The following is a 23,682-nucleotide window of genomic DNA, read 5'->3' on the forward strand; positions in this document are numbered from 1 at the left end:
AGCCACTTATACACAAAGTGAGAGACTGATACAGATATTTACACATTTAAACATTACTCACTAAGCCATGTATTCACTAAGATACACTTAATCAGTCAGTTATACAATCAATTTTTCAAAAACAAATCATCCATTTAGACACTTATATACCCATTTATTCTTCCATCGACCTTGAGATATACATATATAAAACATATGTAATTTTCAGAAAAACACACATTCACTGGATGATGTCATCAGTGATGTCATTTGAGATGTCATCAGTGATGTCATGAGTTATGTCACTGACCATGTCATGAGTGATGTAATATGTGACGTCATCAGCAGTGCATTGCGGGCGCGCGAGTTATAGTTAGCTGAACTAACTATAACGGGGGAATTTCAATGGTTTTGTACGAGTGAAAAGTCCAGCTAACTATAACGCCCCTGAAACCTATGTTTTTTTCAGTGAATTTCTAAGGTTTTTTAAATGCTAATTCCTAACTATAACGTGCCTGAAACCTATGGTTTTTTCAGTGAATATATATATATATATATATATATACAGAAATCACACTGTACAAGAATATGTGCCATAGAAGGGTACATAGAAATTACCACAACAGCGGCCACAGGGCGAAGGTGAGACAACGGTGAGCTGGAAACCAGCCACATGGTCCTGTCTAAATGGAGAGGGTGGGGTGGAAGTCACACACGCCAGCAAACCAAGGGAGCAGACAGAAACAGCCCTACCGACTGAACTTTGAGAGATGATTGAAACAAAAACCGCAGAGGAAGAAAAGCCGTGCTAGAATAGAAAAATAAGACCAAAATAGAGGACTGGAAAAAGGTTCGAGTTGAACAGGGCCAACACATGGAAAGCCTATTCAGACAACCAATCAACATTGTAACAGATATTAGTATTGGAAGACCAATGCCAGAAATGAAGGTCAAACCAAATGTCCAGAGTAAATAACTGACGTAACAGATAGAGGCAGTGGCTACAGCCTAAGAAGCATGAAGGCCAGAAGCAAAGTAAAGTCCCCATGTGCACAGGACAACCCGTGCCTGGCCAACAAGCCAGGTAACAACATGAATGAGAATCCCAACGTCACCCAAGATCATATTCTGTATGCTTATTAGTACAAGCGAGTTCGAACCCCCAAAGGGGTTAGAACCACAGCCACAATCACAAGAAATGGAGAAACTTCCCAGGGAAAGATTACTAATGGATCACAAACCTCTGCACGATCCAACCCAGAGTGGACAGGTAAGGAGCCATTGTCAGAGAAGAATGGAAGGTGAAAATTAGCCATAACCCTCAAAAGGGTAGAAGGCACACAGAAGAACAGTCAGGTCAGCAACGAAACGTTGGGGTTGGTATCGAAGGTATCATGGAAATGGCCCGGATCAAAATGTGAAAGCAACTACAGCTGCGTGCATGGCAGTAACGAAGGGAAAAAAAGCCATGCAGAGGCGTAGAAGAGGTAGGGCAGCCGAGATGGCCACCCATACCAAGATACAGACAAGGGATGGTCACAAGGTATCTAAGAAAGAAAGAGTGGGCTGGTCTCGTCCGTTTATAGCAAGAACTAGCACAAGAAGTACTAATGCCAGAAAAGAGAAAGAAGGAACACCACTAAGGGCAGAACCAGACAAAGAACTGTAGGTCAAGAACCATGCCCCTTCCCTTGCCTCCACTAGGAAAGAACGGTACCAGACAGAGTGGAAGGAGAGAACCCCCCCCTGGGCAGTGCAGAAAAAAAAAAAAATGTGGGGGGGGGGGGGGGGGAGGGAACAAGAAGGACCTCCGTGTACCATGTTCCAACTTGCACAGGTGCCCCGAACACATGCGGAGTCCCCTATATTGAAGCATACAGACAAAGTGCCCTGTAGGACAGCGAACAAGGCAGCAGTGCATCTACATAATACCATGAAAACACCCCAATCAGAACTTAGATAGAAACAAAGAACACTGTGCAGACCCTGGCGTAGAAATCAAACCGGGTCAGAAATTAAGATGCATCCCAGAAACAACCAATGACCACAACCTGTCCTCAACGGGGTAAGAATGCAAGAAAAGAAAATACCTGCCGGGGCTGGGCACCACACTGGACAGCACGTGGGAGGATGAGTGAAAAGAGGAAGCCAACTCATGTTGCCCTATAACGGCTCACACAGAAAGAAATGAAGGAGACAATATCCAGCCAGACTGAGTGCGGGGGGGGGGGGGGGGGGGGAACGGTATTGCCGTGAGGGATTAACATTTTGCTCCACTCATACTATCCCAGAAATGGCGTAAAACGGAGGCAGCTTGTGAGCCAAACAAATATTGACCATCGAAAGGCATGTCCACCAAGGGGGACTGAACAGCCTCAGAAAAGCCAGAGGTACGTAGGTAGGCAAGCCGACAAAGAGCCACTGTAAAGGCCATGGCCCGTCCAACAGAATCTGTGGCGTCCATGCCATAAAGAAGAGCAGTAATGTAGCCGCTTGAGGGCCATTCTGGTTCAGCTGATAGAGTCATCAGGAACGGAGCGAAGAAGGTGCAAGACGAATCACACAGCACATGAGAAAAACAGCCCAAGACACCAGCTGTATTAAGAGATCGTAAAGTGGAGCTGGAAGAAGAAAACATATCAAACAAAAGCCTCTGAAGCGAGGTGAAGAGGAGAAAATAGGCCCTTGGATGGGGAAGAGTCAAGGCCACTATTGTCACCAAGGGCAGAAGCCCAATGAAACTCTGGAGAAGGCTCAGGCTTGTGATCATCCATATCACCAAAATACCGGTGTGCCAAGGAGAAAATAGCAGGGGGCTCCTTCTAAAGGCGGAGAAAGGTAGCCCGAAGTGAACTGTTCCACCGATGCCGTTTCAGACGTAGAGAAAGTGACACCTTGGAGTTGGGGAGGAGAGGAAAGTAGGGGCTATTGTGCCGTCAACGCCAAAGTCGGCGGACCCAACACAGGCATCACAGGTAGGAACCCTGAAGGGCTGTGCATTGGAGCTGAGGAGTCGATCACAGATTTAGTGGGCCCCGCTGACACCGAGGGAGGTCCCGCCAGTTTGTAGTCCGTCGACGCCACACCAACCTCCTTGAGGCCGAGAAGCGCACCAGAGGGAGGCTGAGAGCCAAAGATGGCATGGAGGAATAGTATTTTCTCATCTGAACTAGAGTTGCCTTGGTGCTGGGAAACACCGGATGTAGAGGCCAAGATTCTTGCTGCGACTCAGAAATTGGAGGAATAGGAGGTGAGTCACGGACACCGCATGTACACGGTAAAGTTGGGTAGGCCAGGACACCAACAGCCTATGGCGTGACTTACCAGGCGAAAGTGAGGACAAAGGACTTTGGGAGCTGGCCCTCGAGCGGTCTTCAGAATAAGAGACCAATGAGGAGCGGTCAACCACCACGCTGCTAACGGTCATGTGGTGCTCCAGCAATGCCAACTACCAAGCCTGAAGACACGAGCCACACCATTCGGGTGCGTGCTTAGACACTATATGCAAATAGGATGAGGGTACGGGGTCAACATCGTAGACCTTGAAGATATCTAGAAAAGGTCGTGGTAGGCCAAAAATGGCCAGATGTCCCGCTCACCGGATCAGCGAGTAAGGGGAAGAAACTGACATCAGCGCATCGGGGGAGGGCTTATATGGACTCTGACGATGAAAGATCTTGTAGATGTCATTACTGAATCGCTCGACAAGCAGAGGTACTGCTGTGGAAACATTCCGGATCCAGTCTGGTGCCTGGGTAGAACTATAAGGGAAGGAATCTGCGGCTAGACATCTCTATGAGATTTTCTTATATTTGCAAACCTGTTATGTCATGGGTGGCGTTGGTACAAAAAAGCACATTTAGAGTGATACTAAGCATTGCTCTGAAGTGTACGAGTGAGCCTGCCTTAACATATTTTACCCATTTCAATGAAATTTGTATTTGCATGAAAATTCCACTGATGAGGAGTGGCACTCAATGCAATGTTGTGCTTGTCTCTTGTTTGCTGCTGATTTAGTTTGGTGTTAGGATCTGATGCACAGCCAGGTAATGCTAGCTTAGTAGGTCTGGCTTTGTGTCGACTCTTGCTACCCACTTACATTCCCTTTCTATAGGTTAACCGGAGGAATGGTTTTCAATGACTCAGTTTTTTGTGATGAGCTTGCACCAACTTTTGGTGCTAAAACAGTGTTCGTCCATCAAGTTTGTGCCGCTTTGCGTCATGCAGTGACGTTTAATGTTTTTTGACCTGCTCAAAGGAATAGAAAATATTTGCCCACATTCAACACATGAGAATACAGAGTCTGAGCCCAGATATGGCATTACTACTATAGACTGCTCTGAGGAACCCTTCAGTTCTGTAAGGTGTGGTATCTTGAATTTGTTGGTCAATACCCCATCTCAAGATACAGAGAATAAGTAAAGTTGGTATATGTACATGTCCCAGGGGTTTGTCTTAATCGAGGTAACCTCATTATCTACAGGTGTGTTGGAGTTGGACTTAACCAACTTCCAACTGTGGGGGTTGATCACATCAAATAATTTATCCCAATTCTTTTAATGCCTTTCTGGTGTCTAACACTGAATAAAGTTCTTGTATTACTGTTTCAAAAGTTCCAGTTCTTGGCTGTTCTGTTGATAGGACCACATGCTCACTCCCGTATCTTTATGGTTTCATCACATTACTCATCGGAATTTTTAGCAGTTGCGGCTCCCATTGACCTCACAAGGTAGGCGAACCAATTACATCCCAGAGTTTTTTTAAGGTCTGAAAATTCGCAAATTTGTCACAAGCACCCTAATTTCCCAGGCACTGAAACTCTTCATACTTTGGTGTTTTTCCATCCTTGAAAAAAGAAAATCCTAGAGGAAATGGTCGCACTGTATACAAAAAGAAGTGACGAGTGTGTTTACAAATGCATAAACTATAATCAAATTAATTATATCCACAAGCGTGGTACGTTCCCTGCTTTTTACCAATCAGTCATGTGTTAAATTGTATTCCTCTGTTAGATTCCTTATTCCCACCTATTCAACCTCTGATCTGAGTTAGAATATTCAGAGATGCCATAGCCTGGGTTATATCATGTTACTGCTTCACTAGCACTGCCTCCCACTCTTGTATTTTGCCAATAAAATAGTCAACGTGATAACTTAAAGTGACTTTACGAGGGTGCAAAGGATGTGTAAATCAGTCAAACATGCTTGATTGTATTCCTGTCCCGTAGGATAACACAATTAAGAGTTCAAGGGAATAGAAAGCACTGTCTGACCTTAATACAGACTGTATTTATGGTTATAGACCACATTTGCATACGTGAAGTATCCAATAGCTATAGTAACCTTTGATCTCCCTCTCAACAAGTGTTTGTTTAGCATTTTGTGCAAAAAGTACAAAATCCTGGTAGAAAACTCACCAGTTTCTTGTGGTACCCTGATACGAAGAAGCCTCAAGAATGGAGCCAAATAGATAGAAACCTGATAGAACAGACCCAGTCCCAGCCCCTGTTGACACCTTCAAAATTCTAGGTGTCATCTTAGATTTCAACCTACCTTTTGTACCTCAGATCAATAAGGTTACCTGACCCTGTTTTTGGTACTTCAAGCATTTCAAGAAAAGCCTGCCTTTTATTCCTGCGGATTTTCATAAACCAGTAGTCGCAGCTTTCATACAGTGAAGGCTGGACTATGCCAGCTCGTGATATCTGGCCTTACTTAAAAAGTTAATCTGAAGGTTACAGTTGATCCAAAATGCAGCTGCCCACATTATTTCCATGACTACTTCTGGAGAGAATATTACCATTGCACTGATGCAGCTCCATTCGTCCAGTGAATTCAAATTAAATCACGTCATTCTTTATAGGGTCATCCATGGTGGTGTTCCCTTATTTTTTCCAATAAATTCAACATTCACTCCCCGTCCACTCTTTGCATTCTGGAAGCAAATTCTTGTTAGATGCTCTGCTTCTTATGGAAAACTAAAATGTTCATGTGCAGCAGCTAAAGAATGGAACTCGCTGCCCACCGAGCGGAGTCTAGTTTTTGTTGGTTTGATTTATAACTGCTTTAAATTTATGATAATCTCGGTTTAGGAATCCATGCGTCTAAAAAGTGCCCAAAAGCTGCGGTGATCGTGTGCTCATAAATACAGTAAACATTCATAAACAGTTGAATTAAAACCTCGCTGCATTCAGTGCATCGTACAATATTCTCTGCAGCAGCTACCCATGGTTTGGCCTCTCTTACTACTAGTGTCAGAGATCATAAATGCAGCAAGAAAAACAAACAGAGGATGGGTGGAATGCTTGCAAAAGACACTGGCAATCATTCTGGCCTGTGCAAAGCCAGGGAACGAATAGGGAGGGTTGTAAGTGGAATTTCACTGATGGCAGAATGACCTGGTAGTAAGATAACAAGGAACTGAGAGGAAACCTTTCTGAATTTTACCATATTTGAGTGCAATAGATTTTGAACCTTTTTTTAAATATAATTTCTATTGAGTCATACATCGACTTTTCATCTTCTATTCATATTCAGATATCAACATACATGAAGTAGAGAATAAATATTGCAAAATGAAGGATCCAATTTATATCAGATTCCAGAAGAACACTGTAGTGGCCTGGGGTGAAGGGCCCTAGGACCCTGCAACAGACCACAAGACAGGAAGTGAACTGGACACCACTTCCGGTCAGGGAGTGGACAGGGCAGTACGAGGGAATAGGGCATCAGGACGGATGTGCATGTGGGCAAGGGAAGCAACAATACAAATAAAAAAATAGAGCAACACTAACCTGACTCCTGTGTGATTCCTGGGGCAAGGAGAACACGACAACTGGCGACGAAGATGGGATTTCAAAACACCATCAAACGCGTGCACCGCGGTCCCTCGTGACTCAAGAAAGGAGCCAGGAGCCCACCATGGTCCGCCGGAAAATAGAAAGAACAGCTGCGACGTCCGGAGCCCACCCGGTCGCAGGAAGAAACGGAGCCAGGAGTCTACCCTGGTCCGAGCCCTGAGAATCGAGGCAACAGCGCCGGAGCACGCCAGCCACAGCGAAGACACGGTAAGAGGCCCCCCCCCAACCTTTCTGAAGGCAAGCGGTGTACTTGCCTCCGTGTGGGTGCATCGAGCGCCTCAGCACTGCACCCGACTGTGTCCCTGCCGCACGCCTCGCGCGTAGATTTTAAGGCAAATCTCGCATGAACACGGCGGCCATTTTGGGACCAGGCGGGTGCATACAATCAGCGCCCGGGAAGACCCGGTGGCCATTTTGGGGGGGGGGGGGGGTCAAGCACCGGAAATCTCGGTCTCGCGAGATCCGGCAGCCATCTTAAGGACAGGCAAAGCAAGCCAATAGAATAAGAGGAAGGCCGGGAGGCCATTTTGAAGTCAGGCAACCACGAAAAAGGTGAATAAAGTGGAATTGAAAGGCCAGGAGGCCTGATTAAAGTAAAAGCAGACAAATACAAAAAAGAAATGTGCAATTCAAAAGAAAAGAAAAGTAATAAAAAAAATAAGAAAAGAAAAGAAAAAGGGATGAAATTCATTAGGAAATAGAACTACTTAAGGAAAAGAAAAGTAAACATAAATTGTGACAGTGAAGTGGCAACAAAATGACAGAAAGTGACAATAAATAGAGGGGGGAGTGCCACTGTCACCGCAGAAAGAAGGCAATCTCTGAAAAGAAGACCTGTAAGGGAGCTGCATGTCAGACAAAACAAAGAAAAAAAAATGGTTGACACAGAAAGTGACACAAAGAGTCCTCAAGCAATATTTCGAAGACCATTGCCATTCAGCCTATTGGAACCACAGGCTGGCATCAGGTGGGAGAGGTGGATTAGACAATTCAAGCGTTACATGCGCGCCACGGACATTGTGGACTGCAAACAGCTGGACCTCCTTCTGAATCTCGCAGGGGATGAAGTGGAGGACCTGCTCATAACATTTCCCAGCGATCAAACAGCAACATACCAAGGGGTGATACAGTGCCTCACAGCGAAATTTGACCCGCAACGGAACATTGACTTTGAGAGATACACCTTCAACACAGCGTGTCAGAGAACAGAGGAGTCCCTTGACGACTTCGCAACACGACTGCGAAAATTGGTCACATACTGTGAGTTTGACAAGTTTGACAATGAGCAGGCGATACGACTGCGCACCATTGAAGTTTGTCAGTCTGTAGAGGTCCGTGCACGTGTCCTGAAGGAACCAACGACGCTGGAGACAATATTGACCATGGCCCGCACGGAAGTGAGAGCAACAGCGCATGCCAAAGAGATGGAGCTAGAGAAAAGAGTGGAACAAGCACATTGTATCACGGGAAACGGCAAGAAGAAAGAATACCCAGCGGCCGCTCCAGCAAAGAAGAATGAACAAATGTGTTACAGATACGGACTAGACTTTCTGCATGTCGGTGCGTGCCCGGCGATGGGCCAGAGATGCAGGAAATGCAACAGGGATAATCACTTCGCAAACGCCTGCATGAGCAGGCAGTTCAGAAGCGAGAGGGGCAGAGTGGCAAGACCGCGGATGAACACCAGTACCACCAGCCGGTACGCCAGACACATGGAAACAGCAAATCGCAGTTCCTCTGATGAGTCGTTAGAAACGGCAGCACCTGTGAACGTGGCACGACTGTACCTAATGTCCGATGCCCCCAGGGAAGACCAGAGACCAGAGCACATTCATCTCGTGGAGAAGCATCAAATAAAGAAAACTGCAACCGTGGACATTGAAGTAGGGTGGCATAATACACAGTTCATGCTTGACAGCGGGGCCACATGCAACATCATGTGCATGTCGGAGTATGAGAAAATGAAAGCGAAGCCGCCGCTATCACAGTCTGCTGTTGATGAACGAGGCGGTCAAGCCAGTAGCATAACATCATCGGCGGGTACCAATACACCTGCAACCACAAGTTGAAGAGGAAATTAAAAGTTTACTGGTCCACGACAGCATTGAGCCTGCAGAAGGGCCGACGCCTTGGGTGTCTCCAATAGTGGCAGTGCCGAAAAAGAACACCTCCAAGATCCGCATATGTGTGGACATGAGGGTACCAGATACAGCAATCGAGCAAGAACGCCACCTGGGGCCACATCTAAACGAGATGATCAGCTGTCTCACTGGGGCCTGCGAGTTCTCGAAGTTAGACTTGTGCAAAGGGTACCAGCAACTACCGTTGGACCAGCAGTCAAGATACATTACCACATTCGACGCACATGGGCCTGTTTCGCTACAAGAGACTGAGTTTTGGCATTTCATCGGCTGCAGAGATATTTCAAGAGACCATAAGGCAGGTGATAAGGTCGGTGAAGAACAGCCTAAACTATAGTGATGACATTCTAGTATTCGGGCGGTCAGATGAGGAACATGATAGGGCCCTGCATCAAGTATGCCTACAGCTAGAACAAGCGGGATTAACATGAAACGCAGACAAGTGCGAACTGGGGAGAAGTGAATTGGTATTTTTGGACACATTTTCTCCAAGAAAGGAATGAGGCCGGATCCCAGCAAAGTAGAGACACTGAGAAACGCGAATCCCCCGAAGAATGTCGCAGAAGTAAGGTCATTTCTGGGGCTTGCCAGCTACTGTGCTTGCTACATCAAGGACTTCGCCATGGTGAGCATACTGCTCCGAGAGCTAACAAAGCAAGGTCAGAAATTAATTTGGTCACAACAATGTAGTTGGGCCTTTGAAGCCATCAGAGAGGCTGTAATGACTGTAGATCATCTTGCCTGTTTTGACCCTTTGCTATGCACGGAGCTGACGCCAGCCCAGTTGGTCTAGGAGCTATACTAGCGCAGCACCAGCCGGGGAGAGATTCACCAAGAAAGATCGTTGCATATGCAAGCAAAAACTTGTCTGACATTGAGAAGGCATACTCCCAACCAGAAAAAGAAAGCCTAGAAGTGGTATGTGTGTGTGAATACTATCACATGTTCATCTACGGGAAGTCATTCACCATCATAACAGATCATCAGGCTCTGGTGACAATCTATGGCAAACAGTCTGCAAAAATGCCACCTCGCATTGAGCGCTGGGGCATACGGTTGATGGATTATGACTTCAAAATTGTGCATAAACCCGGAAAGGAGCATAACCCGGCTGACTACATGTCGAAACACCCTCTACCACAGTCACCAGAGACCGCATCAATGGCTGAGGAATATCTCAATTTTGTACTAAAGCAAAACACTCCGTCGCTAATATCATTAGTGGAGCTAGAGTGGGAGACAGCAAACAATGCCACCCTGCAGCTGGTCAAAGAAACGACAAGGATGCAGAGATGGAGACACAACAAAAACTACACCTGGGGAGAAGGAGTAAGCAAGGAGGAAATGCTAGCACTAAAGAAAATACATGAAGAAATGTCGGAGACAGAAACAGGAATAATCATGCGAGGAACAAGGATAGTGATACCAAGTTCACTAAGACGACAGACTGTCATGTGGCACACGAGTCACACCGCGGAACGGTGGCGACAAAAAAGATGCTAAGGGAGAAAGTCTGGTTCCCTGGCCTGAATAGAATGGTGGAAGACACCATTGTGACAGGTCACATCTGTCAAACGTCAGGACAGCCAGCCAAACCCGAACCTCTACAAATGTCAGAGCTACCAAGGGCGGTGTGGACAACGTTGGCAGCCGACTTCTTTGGGTTACTAGACACGGGCAACTACCTGCTTGTGATCATTGAGTACTCACGATTCCCCATAGTGCCACATGTATCCTCAACATCTGCTACAGCAACGCTAACAATCCTGGATGACATATTTGCGGCCTGGGGCTCCCCCGAAACTCTAAAAACAGACAATGGTCCTCCATTTTCAGGAGAAGAGTTCCGAAAGTTCATGTCCTACCTAGGCATTCATCACAGGAAGATAACACTGCTGTGGCCACAAGCGAACGGCATGGTGGAACGGTTCATGGGGAACATAAAGAAAGCGGTCCAACAAGCAAAGCTGGCACAAATCTCCACCGGGCAGGCCCTATGTCAGGTTCTATGAGACTACAGAAACACACCTCACAGCTCCACGGGAAGATGCCCCGCTGAGTTGGTATTGGGGAGGACAAGGCTTCCAAAGATAGAGGCAACGGCGTCACCAGAGCACAGCAGCATTGCAGCTAAAGACAAGGAAGCCAAAGAAAAGATGAAAGCATATGCAGATGCAAGGCGTCATGCCACCCAGTCACACCTCAAAGAAGGAGACTCAGTGGTAGCGCATCAGCGACAGCAAAGAAAGTCCGTTCTCAAAGGAACCACTAACGATCATACACGTGAAGGGGCCAATGATTACAGCTGCGTCAGAACATCACAGAATAACACAGAATAGTTTTCATTTCAAAGGACTGAACACCGGGAATGAAGATGGCCAAGATACTGCAACAGGAGGAGATGAAGCGATGGATCACAATGGACAAGGGTGAAGGGCAAGAAGAATCACAGGAAGAGACTTGTCCAAAAAGAGTGAGCAGAAGGCCGAAAAGACTTATTGAGGAAATGCAGTGATGGGGATGCACACGTATCATTTCTTTACTCTGAGCTATCTCTTCTCCCTTATCCCTTTATCTACCACCTTTCTTTCTCTCTCTCTCTTCTCTCATCTTTTCTTGGTGACAAAAGGGGGAGATGTAGTGGCCTGGGGTGAAGGGCACTAAGACCCTGCACCGGACCACAAGACAGGAAGGGAACTGGACACCACTTCCAGTCAGGCAGTGGACCGGGCAGTACGAGGGAAGAGGGCATCAGGATGGCTGAGCATGTGGGCAAGGGAAGCAACAATACGAAATAAAGAATAGAGCAACACTAACCTGACTCCTGTGTGATTCCTGGGGCAAGGAGAACACGACAACCACCTGTAGAGGTACTTTGTTACAGTTCGTTATACAAGTCCTCAGTGGTGTCGCATTTTAGATTATACGATTATACACTCTCTGCCCAAAATCTAAATTATAACTTCACCCTTCTAATTTACAGGGACTATGCTAATGCATCAAAAACCCGCCTTGTCGGCATATATTATTTATTTGAAAAGTTTTATATAGCGCTGGCTAGACCCGGAGGTACCAGAGTGCTTTACACGAGGAAGAACATTGTTTCAGAACATAGATACACAATACATCAGTTGCTGGAGCATAGTTACATGAGTAACATGAGTTACAAAAGCATAGCATAGGCATAAGGATAAACAAAGTAGGCAAGGGGAGAGAAATTTAGGGGAGAGAGGAAAGGTAGACAAAGAATGAAGGAGGGAAGAGGTGGGTAAAGGGGGTAGGAGACATAGCGTGAAGACGAGGAAGTAACAGTGTCTGACGTCCGGCTATAATGCTATCCCCACAACTGAGAACGGAATTTATTGTCAAAGTGACGCCTTTTTGCCTGCTTCACTGGAAAATCTGGGAATTTTCTGAATGTAGAAAGTAGAGGCTTCTGAACCCGATCTAGCTGGGAGTGTGGATGTTATCAGGATTTAAATTTGATTGAACACAGTTTACTGTTATGGTGGATTGATTCCTCATGGAAATGTAAAACGTAAAACCATCTCTGGCAACATGAGATGAAAGGTTGGGCTACTTGAGTCAAGTAAGCAATCGCATTTTTAAATGTAGAACATTGGTTTTGGGATACCCACATCCCTAGAGGCAGCCAGCACTGCCACCAATGTCCTGATCGAGAAAGGTAGGGAGGCGTAGTATGCAGGAACTAGTGTTGGTGACAAATATGTATTTTGCATGTCTGCATCTGGTATTCAATAGAAAAAAAATACAGTAGTTGGAGGCACGTGTTAACCTCCTTTTGATGCACATAATGGAAGCCATTTGATGCAAAGTGCCAAGATACGGACTATATAATAAGTAGGCAGTATGGTGAAAAATTATTAATTTATTACATAACACAACCAGTTGAATAATCATGGCAAACTTTAAGTGTTTTATTTATACTGAGTGCACCAAGGAATCTGACTGACCTCTTATGTGTTAGGTAGTTGAGGAAACCATCAGGAACAAAATGTTTACCTACTCAGTACATTTTCAATTTATGATGTATTAACTTGGTACCTGGTGAGCATGACTAGGGCCTTCTCCTTTCTTTGCCAATAGTGGCACCAGACTTTAGGTTATGAGAAGCTCCTGCCTATTAGGGTACCAGGGAGTCAGACACCAGGAAGAAGGAACTGGCTACTGGTAGAAACAAGAGAGAGACCCACAACTGTGGGAAGCCTACCTGTAGCATACAATGAGCGACCATCAGTCACGATGAACCTTAAAACAACAACTGCAGGAGGAATCATCCATACAAGTGTGGCAGGCAAACAAAATGGCTTCATGAACTTATAAGCACTTTGCACCTCTGAACACCTCTGTTTTCAAAGCCCTAAATTTTTTTGATTATTTTACAAAATAGTGTTGCTCTCAGTTGGTACTGCAACCAATCTGCATTTCTCTTCCTTTCCACTGCCTCTTAAGCGCCTCTCATTCGCCCTGCTTCTCCTATAATGTAATTTGACATTATATGCCAACATGATTGTCCGGTTAAGCTGAAGCTCAGCCCCCCCCCCCCCCAATCAGGTGATCACTAAGATGCATAGGGGTACAATGAGAGCAAGTGGCTCCGCCAATATGAGAGAAGGAGAAGCAGAACCTGTGTAAGCCTTAAATTCCAGCCATACTTTTGATAGGAGGGAAACAGGCCCTCTCGACTGGAACACCAAGCCTTTCAGAGGCTACCTATCCCAGTCCTCGTCAAAGCAACTGAAGTGCCCTGAATGTGGGATGTAACTTTCTGGTCAGCCTGAACCCACTTCTATAAGGGAGGGATGAATGTTGGTTTTCCTTTCTATAAGAGGGAAAATAATGAGGTCTTGCAGGGCCCCACACCAGTGAACTAGTGCCACCCACCATAACTTAATTGGAACAGTATAATGCATGGTTACAGGTCAGCCATTACACCTTTAATAAAAACAAGCATCTGCAATGCAATAGGTCTCGCATTTGCGCAAGTTTGAGCTATTGGCATTGTAAATGACAATGCCTTTTATTTAGGTTTTTGTTTTTAAAACATAAATAAAAGGCATTGTCATATATAATGCCATTAGCTTAAACTCTCGCAAATGTGAGACGTATCGCATTCCAAATGCTTGAAGGCATCTCTGAGTTACCCCCTTCTGTCTCCCATCGCCACTGAGAGCTCCCCATTTGCTACGAGTTAAATGAAGAAGCCGGTGGTACAACTGCGCAAGAGAGGCCCTCCTGCAGTAAAGGAAACTCATTGAAGAAATTGTGCTTACAGACTAAAGAAGACGTACTGTGTAACTACTGAAGTAAAAGGGCCAGTCCTCATGGGAGGTTACAAATGAAGACAAGGTGGGACTAACAAGCCTAACAGCGAATCAGAAGCCAGCATTTACAAAGGACAATGACACAAGCCAATGACAAATATGGACGGAGAGTGGGCGGGGCTTCAAGTACATATTCCAATACAGCATGGCTCGCAGAACAGCACATGCGCTGCCCAGGCTAGACCTAATAATTTGCTGTAGCGGAAAACAAGCCAGAGTCCAAGATGTATGGCCAGATTTCCTCTATGCAGGAGAATCTGTTTGTAGACTGATAGGAAAATTCTTTTCTGCGGAATAAATTTCGGTGGCACCACCTGGGAGCAAATACACTGTAGGATCAGGACGCTTCATCCCATCTCTTGCTTCAGACCATCACATCGAGTGAATGTTCTGTTAAAAATGGCGTGGCTTTTGGGCATTGTCCCACCTTAAAGGTGAAGAGGAATCGTCCATAGACTTGTCATGGCTACCTGAAGCAAGAACTGGAGAGGTTGTATGCAGGTTAGGGAGTGAGTGGGGCTGCAAAGCTAGACAGATAATGATTTAAAAACACAAAAAACACTAAGCTGTTTGAGGAGGAGTAAATGTGAGTTTTTAGAATAGGTTGTACAAGCACTACCCCCAGTGCATCTGGGGGGGGGGGGTCCTGGAGCAGGCCTATACACACATGCACACACTTCAGCCTCCACATGAGCTCTACAAAAAGGGACACCAGTGTATATTTTGGCCAGTATTTGCACCCATCATTGATGAGGGAATTCTGCATGGAATAGGTAATCAGACCGCTGTGGACAACGTTGACAAAGTGACTGAGGGTCCAGGAAATGAACATAAGCCTCCTGGATGCAACAACCTAAAAACCTCAAGTTGCCTCTCATGTTATAGAAGAATGAGGAGAGGTACATTGAGCTGTCTCAAAGCTTGACAATATGGGCCCAATAACCAGGGAAGGGCAAAATCTAAAGCTGTAGTAGACCTCTCAGAAGCAATTCCTCTAAATGTAGGTAAGTTGGAGATCTTGTGGGACTCTTCCACCATAACCAACAGCCCTGTGGCTGACTCTATGCAGTACAAAAGAAACCCCCTCTTGACATCTCGTCTAGGTAGTACACCCTAAGGTTCTACAGAGAAGTGGAAAGTGATGTGCTCAGCCATCTGAATAAGGTTACCAATGCTCAACAGGATACTTTGACATCAGCTGTTGGAAAGACTCTTGGTGATGAGGGGTTTTGGGGACACCCCAGCAGTTCGTACAAGACTAGAAGTACTAGGCCACAAAGAAGCACACTATAAAAACTACAGTAAGGGGTTATTCTGAAGCACACCTCTTAAGATTGCCCTGTGCCCCCTTCAGCATTGCTAGCAAGGGAAACACAGGTGTTGCCCTATGTAAAGTAGGCAGTGTAAGGCCACAAACCAGGGTCCATTCATAAGGCCAGAGGAAATTCTGTCAAAGGTATCCTCAGACTAAACATGTAAATGTGACAAAGGATTAAATACTGTCTGGGTTTCTATGTGGTCTTGTACTTAATCTGTAAAAGCAAATTTCGTAAACTTATACATAGTAAAGTTTAATTAAATTAGCCAACTTTGTGGATTATAAGGAAAGCTTCTTTTCCTTAGCAAGAGTCTCACAATAGCTATTTTCATTGCTGGGTCATTACACCCAGGTGGAGTTGAATGTTACAACATGGGAGGGTAAAAATGTGAACTAATGCTGAGATACAGCATGTATACATAATCCTGAAATAAGGTCTTCTTTATTCTTGATACCCCACATTGATTTCTACAGAGAAGATAGACGAAGGTACTAAATGAGACATTGGAACCATTGCAACTTTAACCTTCCCTTGACTTCATACTTTGTATAGTTCGGTATTTATGACACGTAAATAACCACAATAGAATACAATGCACCACATACCACTTTCCAGTACACCACAAATTTCACTTTCATGACAATTTCACAAACCTGCACAAACACACACCAAGACTACCCAAATGTATACAATCAAACCCATCTTAATATTTATAGTTACCATCCTATTTAATAATGTGGCTCTAATCCATTTCCACCACCTTCAAACCAACATTAATCACTTCAAGTCGATCCAAACATTTTGACTCACGTTCCCTTAAAAAAATCAGTTTTATTGGCACACATCTGAAATTCACCCATCTCTTTACCTTCTCCCTTTCATACAACTTTTTATTATTGAATCAGTTGTTACACACATTGCTCTTTATTGAATCTGAAGTGACCCCATTTATTAAAAAGCTGTAACTTGATCCAGAAAATCTCTCAAACTACTGCAACAGTTGGGTGCTGTTCTGGCCATCTAGGATTTTGAAGACGATAGTGCAGTCTAGGTAGAGGACCTTTTGGAATGCTATCATGAATGTATGTCAAAATCCACTGTAAACCAAATGTAATACATTGGTACTATTTAGACTATCTGTACGACTCTGCTTTTTTTCTTATAGGGTGAAAAAGATAAAACGACAGTGACAAATGTGTCGAACACATTTTAAAGATATGCATATTTCAAGATATTACCCACCATGCCCTCCAGGATTTTGCCAAACACCACGTGTTTCCCGTCCAGCCAAGAAGGTTTAGTTGTAGTTATAAAGAACTGCGACCCATTGGTATCAGGCCCGGCATTAGCCATGCTGATCCAGCCAATACCGTAGTGTTTCAGCTTGAAGTTCTCATCTGGGAATGTTTTTCCATATATGCTGCTACCTGGGGGAAGAAAAGCAGTTCAAGCTGCATAAATCCTTTTAAGACCTTACAATTGTGTTTTATTCAACAACAAAAAAACATTCGTTTGAAATTTAATCCGATATCATCATTACAGATAATAGACAGTATACTAATAGTTTACAAACTCAACCTTTTGAAAAAAGTTGCATGCATCTGCATGCCAATATATTTTCATCATTATATATATATAATTAATGTGTGTACTCGTCTATTTACAGGGAAATCCCAGAGAAATTAGGATTGAGTATCTGTACCTATTTATTTGTTGCTTGTTTGTATTGTGTTTACTGCCAAATCAGGAAATAACTAAGAAGTGAGATACAGTATATAACAGGGATCTTACAGTCCTAACGAAAGCCTCACAACCCACAGTGACTGTCATAGTAGACTGAAACATGTCGATTGAAACTTTAAGGATGTCAAGACAATTTTCGTTAACCATCCACAATTTGTTTTGCCCTTGTCAGCTTACCTAATAGAAAATAAGTAATTTACAGTTTTAGATGTTCTCATATATAAAACTCTGATCCCAAAATAAAAGATTAAGAGTTCCCATAGCAGCTTGGTGAACCTTTCCTGACATGATAATTATCAGCATGAAGTCAGGCAGGATGATCAAGCATCCCACAATCTGTGGGTGGCGACTGTTTTAACCTCCCAGGAAGATCTGGATATACACCTTATACAACCAAAGAACGTGTTTATTTAGCCTTGCCATACCTTTTGTGTGACAGTCATAGCGAGGAAACTTTAGCCAGGTCTCCTTCTCATCTCACTCCTTCTGTTTGTGTTTTGGTTTTAATGAACAAGATTTGCAATAGAGGCAACACGTGCACCTGTAAATTGTGTTTGATTGAAAAAGGCCCCTGATAACGTCAAGAGCATCCCCAATATGGTCATGCAATCAGTCCTCCATGCACATTAAAATCAGATTTTCTAGTGCCAAACAACGAGATTGAAACAACTGCTGCTCCTATGATGTATTGTTCATCCACCTGTGGTGACAAAGAGCTGGGACTGTAATTGTACAAAGGATGCTGGTTTACTGCTGGCAGGAAGATGCATGTAATATGGGCTTCAATTTGAGAAACCGTGGTCAGTTTCAATTTGAATTTTCGATTCTGTTTGTGGGTTGTTCTCTCATCTCATACTGCTAAGGGAGTGACAGGAGCACCAGGTTAAATAACTTTTGTATTTGGATGGAAATTGTGCACTCTTATAACGGACTATTTTTCTTACTGGCCACCATACATCATGTTCCTAATTTTCTAAGCACTTACTATTCCCTTTGCAGCACCGTAAAGTTTTGACCATTTCTTCTGACCAAGAAAAGGAAGCCATACCGTTTGACGCATGTTGGATGCCAACGGAATCAGGTTTCTAAGCCAAACAAAATGAAAAAGGAGAGTTGTAGTAATTTACGGAAAATATACATTTGGGATGTAATATTACTCAGTTTATTTTGGACTGAATCAACTTTTTCCCTAAAAGTGAGGAACAATCAATTATTGGTCAACTGCAAACAAGCAATGTTGGCCAGCAGCTTGGGAATTAAGAAAAACATCTGAAATTCTGACCTTCTTCCTATGTAGTAGTCTACTGGGACCCCAGAACAAAAAGAGGGAAGATGTTCATGATGTTGACAGAACAACTTGTTTTTGTTAAGGTTGGCAGAAGGAAATAAGAACAGCACAGAGAGAAGAAATTACGCATCTGAATTATAAGCTTTTCAGATCATGTCACTTGGTGAAAATCGATGGCTCCCTCTTTAAACTGCTAAGACTGAAGAGAGTTGAAGTGTAGAAAGGAAATTAAACCTCCATGCTAGAACTTTCCCTAGTTTGGCTACATACCCCTAAGCCCTGTCCTCATTAGGAACAAAGAGAAGAGAACCGCATTGATCCAATCCATAATGGAAAGGAGACTCGTGAATTTCTGCATTCTTCACGGTCAACTTTATTAATTAACAGTGTATTTTTAGTGCAAGAAGGCATCTGTCAGTCTCTTGCACCAGCAAAGAATCAAAGAATCCTTATGAACATGGCAGTAATGGGTTGCACTCCCTTTCCTATGTCGCGACCCTGCAAACAAAAGCATATTGGAATGCAATTCTCTGAATAGAGGACTCTCATGCTGACCAAAAGAGACATGCCTGATATGAAGAAGTCCACCTGCTGTTAGTTACTCCACAGCAGAGGTGGCAAACCACCAGTTAAAAATGCAAGGCTTGGCCTTTGGTGTACTGAACCAAGGAAAAGCAGAACAGCTTTAAATCACGTGTATAATTTAGGCGTTCATGAAGTTTCGAAATAAATAAAAATGTCTGAATTTGGGTTAATAATTTGGATGTGGTGTGCCCCTATCAATTTAATAACCGCAATCTGGTTAGATCACATGACATTTCCAAGAAAATCGTGGCATTGGTAAAAGCAGCAGGTAATACTCTAGAGAAATGTGTAACAAGTTCAATCTCAAAGTCAAGAAACCAACGCAATAAAATTCCCAAACCAATTTAGAAAAATCAGGAAAAAATAATAAGTAAACAGTAACCAAATAATCAAAAGGAGTTATCAGTTTTTAAAAATGTGAGGCCAAAAAAAATACAGAGAACCAATGTAGAGTCATGGTTGACTTGGACATCGGTGTCATTTCAAGCGGATTGCAATGGAGCAGAGATCAGGTAGGCCAAGTAGATCACATTGATCATCTTCTCACTACTGTCTGGAGTACCAAGTCCTCAAGTGGGGCAAGGCAAGAAGGTCAAGCAAGCAAGGGTCCATCGAAGTTGTATATATTCTCATTGACCTCTCTCTCAAGCCTGCAGGTCTGGTCCCAAAATCTCTGAGCTGGATAACACAGGATTTTCCTACTTGCTGAGGTTGCTTCACTGCTGAGGTCGATTTGCGAATTGGCTGGAAGCGGTCATGTTAAGTTAATATACAGTTCTAGAGCGCAGTATCACCAGTGGTCTCTGGGTGCTTCCCATATGTGAAGAATAAGTCAAAGACCGAGAACAATTGCCTATAAGGCTGTGACCTTTTGTAACTTGTGCAGCAAATATTGGAGTAGCTCCAAATCAAAAGAGTCTGCATAGCTCAGGTGAGATCCGATTAAGGCATGCTTGCCTTCAAAACAGAAGTAAGGAAGGATCTTCCTCAGGATTTTAAATGTGAAAGTTATATACAGGAACAACTTTGAAAACTTTAGTGGACATAGATAGTTGTCTATCTATCTTTACCCCCAGACTCAACACATATTTAGCCAATTATGGTATACTTCTCAACTCAGACAATAGGAGTCTATTATGTGCACCCATTTACAGTAAGGAATTTTGTCTTTTGAGCATTCAACTTAAGCTCACCCTTAGACTCTTTACACATTTAGGCAGTGATGGTTGTTCTCAGCATAGATCAAGCAGTCATCCTTGTGGTCCCCCGAGGCTGCTATATCTATTTTTTCTCCACGTTGGCTGGCCTCAGATGGACCATCTCAGCAAATACAGCATCAGCACATATGGTGGGGAATCTGTTCTCTTCAGTTTGGGCTTCGAGATGCGGTCCTCGGGTATAGAGAAAGACTGCGCAGGCTCTCGCTTTTCCTTTTCGGCAGTCGCAGAAGCAGGTACTTAGTCCATCTTTGCTGAAAAACAAGTGCTTTGGTTAAACAAGAAGGTAGGGTGCCCCTCGGTTCACTTAGGTAAGATCCGGTACACCCCATAGGGCAAGCTGGTTCTCTTGGGCCACTGCTTTCCCGTACTTGGTGACTGACCTCCTTCTTCTATGGCAGACAGCCTGTGTGGGACAAGGCACTCTTTTCTCTGATGAAAGGCTGGCACCCAGTTCTCTGCAGACCAACAGCTTCTCTAACGAGATGTGTAGTTTCAGGAAGTGTTCCCTCCCCACCGGAAGATTGGTTGTCGGGGATACTAGCCATGGACCCCAGTAGCTCCTCAAGTAATCTGTGGAGTACCCATGTCCTTGTTCAGTGGGCCACTCCAAGGACGACAAAAGACCAAGGTCCTGACATTTATTAAGAGCAACTGTGGCCCTGAGATTGCTAAAGAAGGACTAATAAGCATCCACTTGCTAAATAGGTCACATTGAATTTCTAAGGACAGTCTTGTCTCCAAGCCTAAACACACCAATGTCTTAGGATGCACCGTCCTCTGAGGGCAATCCAAAATGGATCACACTGGCTTATAGCATACATAAACGTCCAACCAAACATACAACACACACCTAAAATACAACACGTTACATACACACACACGTCAGGGGAGAGGCTGTGCATCACAGAGAAGCGGAGATTTACACAAATGGGCTGGTATGCATCAAGCTCAGGTCTGAAATAAGGAAAAAATCCTATCCCAATGCTAAGGATTTTTAAAAAATGTACACTGCCAGCACCGCTTAATACACAAGGACAGAAACAGTTGTCTTGTGTCACTAAAGGGTAACAGTTAGGGTGCTCTCTAATTTACCTCTGAGCCAAGCCCTGGGTTCCAGGATCAATAGCAGCCCTAAATCTCACTATACACACAGGATTTCAGGGGTGCTAGGCCACATGAAAGGCAGGATACTAGACTCAATTGCCGTAATGAAGTGCTGGGCAGGGGTGCACATGCACACCTATTTATCATGCAGGGGACAGTCCCATCCCAAGAGAATACTTTGCCAGACCGGGCACCAAAGGAGTTGGATCTTTAAAACCGTATTGAAAGTCCATCTGTATTCCCATGTTGTACTCCAGCTTTCAGTTCCATTTTGAAATCTAGACCTTGCAGCGAGACAGACCATAATCAGCAACTTGGAATATTCACACTTCATTGACACTTGAATGGTTTGTGATTCATCTGGACAACATATTTGTTACCTAACAAGTAAGGCCAAAACCTCCTCAAGCCTAATACATAGCATAGCACTGTTTTTCTTGGAAACAGTCTGTGGCTGATAAAGGGCCCTGGATGCTCTCTGCCCTTGCCCTAGAACTGCGTCAACTCTCTTGTCTGAGACATCCATCTGTACAATAAAGGGCTGACAATAGACAGGTGCCTTCAGTTCACAGGCATTGCATAACACATACTTCAGGTCCTTTAAGGCAATCCGACACTCCACAGTCTACATTATTTTCTAATGCTATTTCTTGGATATCAGTGTTGTCAAGGGTGCATTTTTGGTCCCACAGATGGCCACAAAGTTCTGTAGTGTGGAAAAACTCTCACCTCAGTCTGGTTAGTGTGGACTTCCCACTCCAGCACAGACCGGTGAATAAGATACATGGCAAGAGAAGATCCTACTTCCTCTTGAGGTTCTCCGGCAGAGTTTCGATCATTTTCTTAAGGGTCTTGTTAAAGCATTCCACTAACCCACTGATCTGTGCATTATATGCTATGGAGATGAAGTAAATCACACCTGTTAGCTATTACATCACTTTCATTCAGGAAGAAATTAAACCGGTCATAAATCACCACCTTCAGGAATCTGACTCAAGGCCTGGAAAAGATTCCAAGGAGTTCCCTTGCTACTACTCTAGTGGTGGTGATCCTCAGAGGTATTGGCTCTGGATACCTGGTACCTGTCCCACCACAACTAAGATTTACTTGCTGCCTGACATTGAAGGGGGATTAAAGGGTCAAACAATGTCAATAACCCCCTGCTTGAATGGCACACTTAGGCAGTGGCATCACTGGTCTTACCTTCCGATTTAGCACTCTGTTAGTAAGTAGAACAGGTTCTACAGAAGCACTCTATGTCCCAGCACATAAGTCTAATCCAACATGGGTCTTTCTAATGCCCAACTGGCACTTAATGGACCAGTGACAACAAAAGGTCCTATGCACTAGCTCCTGGCTTGATATTCACAAGCTCACTGTATAGCAATCTGTCCTCCTAGCCAACATAATGCCTTCCAACCACGCCATTGCTGACCTGTTCTTGGGATTCCTCCGCAGTCCCACAAGTTTAGGGCACTCAACTTGTGTCTAGTAGAATTCCTCCTGGGTAGGCCTCCGGCAGCTAATAAACCCTGCAGTTCTGTCAGTAACTCAGATTTCAAAATGCAGTCTGCTTCAAGCACCTCATTTCCCTCTCTCATCACGAGCAGGGCCAATGGTCGACATTGATGGTACCTTCACAGAATCTATTTAATCCACTCACTACCCTTGTGTGGTGCTTACAAATTTGGGATGGTCATAGTCTCCTCCTGAAACTGGCTCACGTCAACACAGCTGACATGGTCTAAGCGATGGAGGCTACAGACCTTGCTTCTAACCAAACCATAATCATGTAATTCCCTAAAAGGCATCAAGCACCCTGTCGCTCTATTACCCCAACATTGCCGTCTTGCCATTGACTTCTACTCTGCAAGTGGGTACTTCATGTCGTCCCCTGGCTACCATGCCTAGGCTATTGGCTCAAAGGAGAATCTTTTGTTTTTCCTTTTTTTTTTTAAATTATTGAGTGGAAAACAGCAGACATTATAATCATGGTACATAAAGAAAACATTTCATAATACCCAATCTCAGAATTCATTAGACAATAAATAGCACAAATTCATATTCTATTTTACATAACATATAACCAGCATTCTATA

General features: G+C 44.1%; 1 protein-coding gene across 1 annotated transcript in view; it reads right to left on the minus strand.

Moving 5' to 3' along the window:
• The window catches only part of PPIC (peptidylprolyl isomerase C), a 98,438-nt gene that overhangs the window by 20,035 nt on the left and 54,721 nt on the right, over positions 1 to 23,682 (minus strand). The window contains exon 4 of the mRNA XM_085632675.1: positions 16,886 to 17,070. Within this exon, the coding sequence (XP_085488801.1) occupies positions 16,886 to 17,070 (185 nt within the window). The remainder of the gene's footprint in view (positions 1 to 16,885; positions 17,071 to 23,682) is intronic.

Source organism: Triturus cristatus, chromosome 2_1, assembly GCF_964204655.1.
Source record: "Triturus cristatus chromosome 2_1, aTriCri1.1, whole genome shotgun sequence".
Taxonomy (NCBI): Eukaryota; Metazoa; Chordata; class Amphibia; order Caudata; family Salamandridae; genus Triturus; species Triturus cristatus.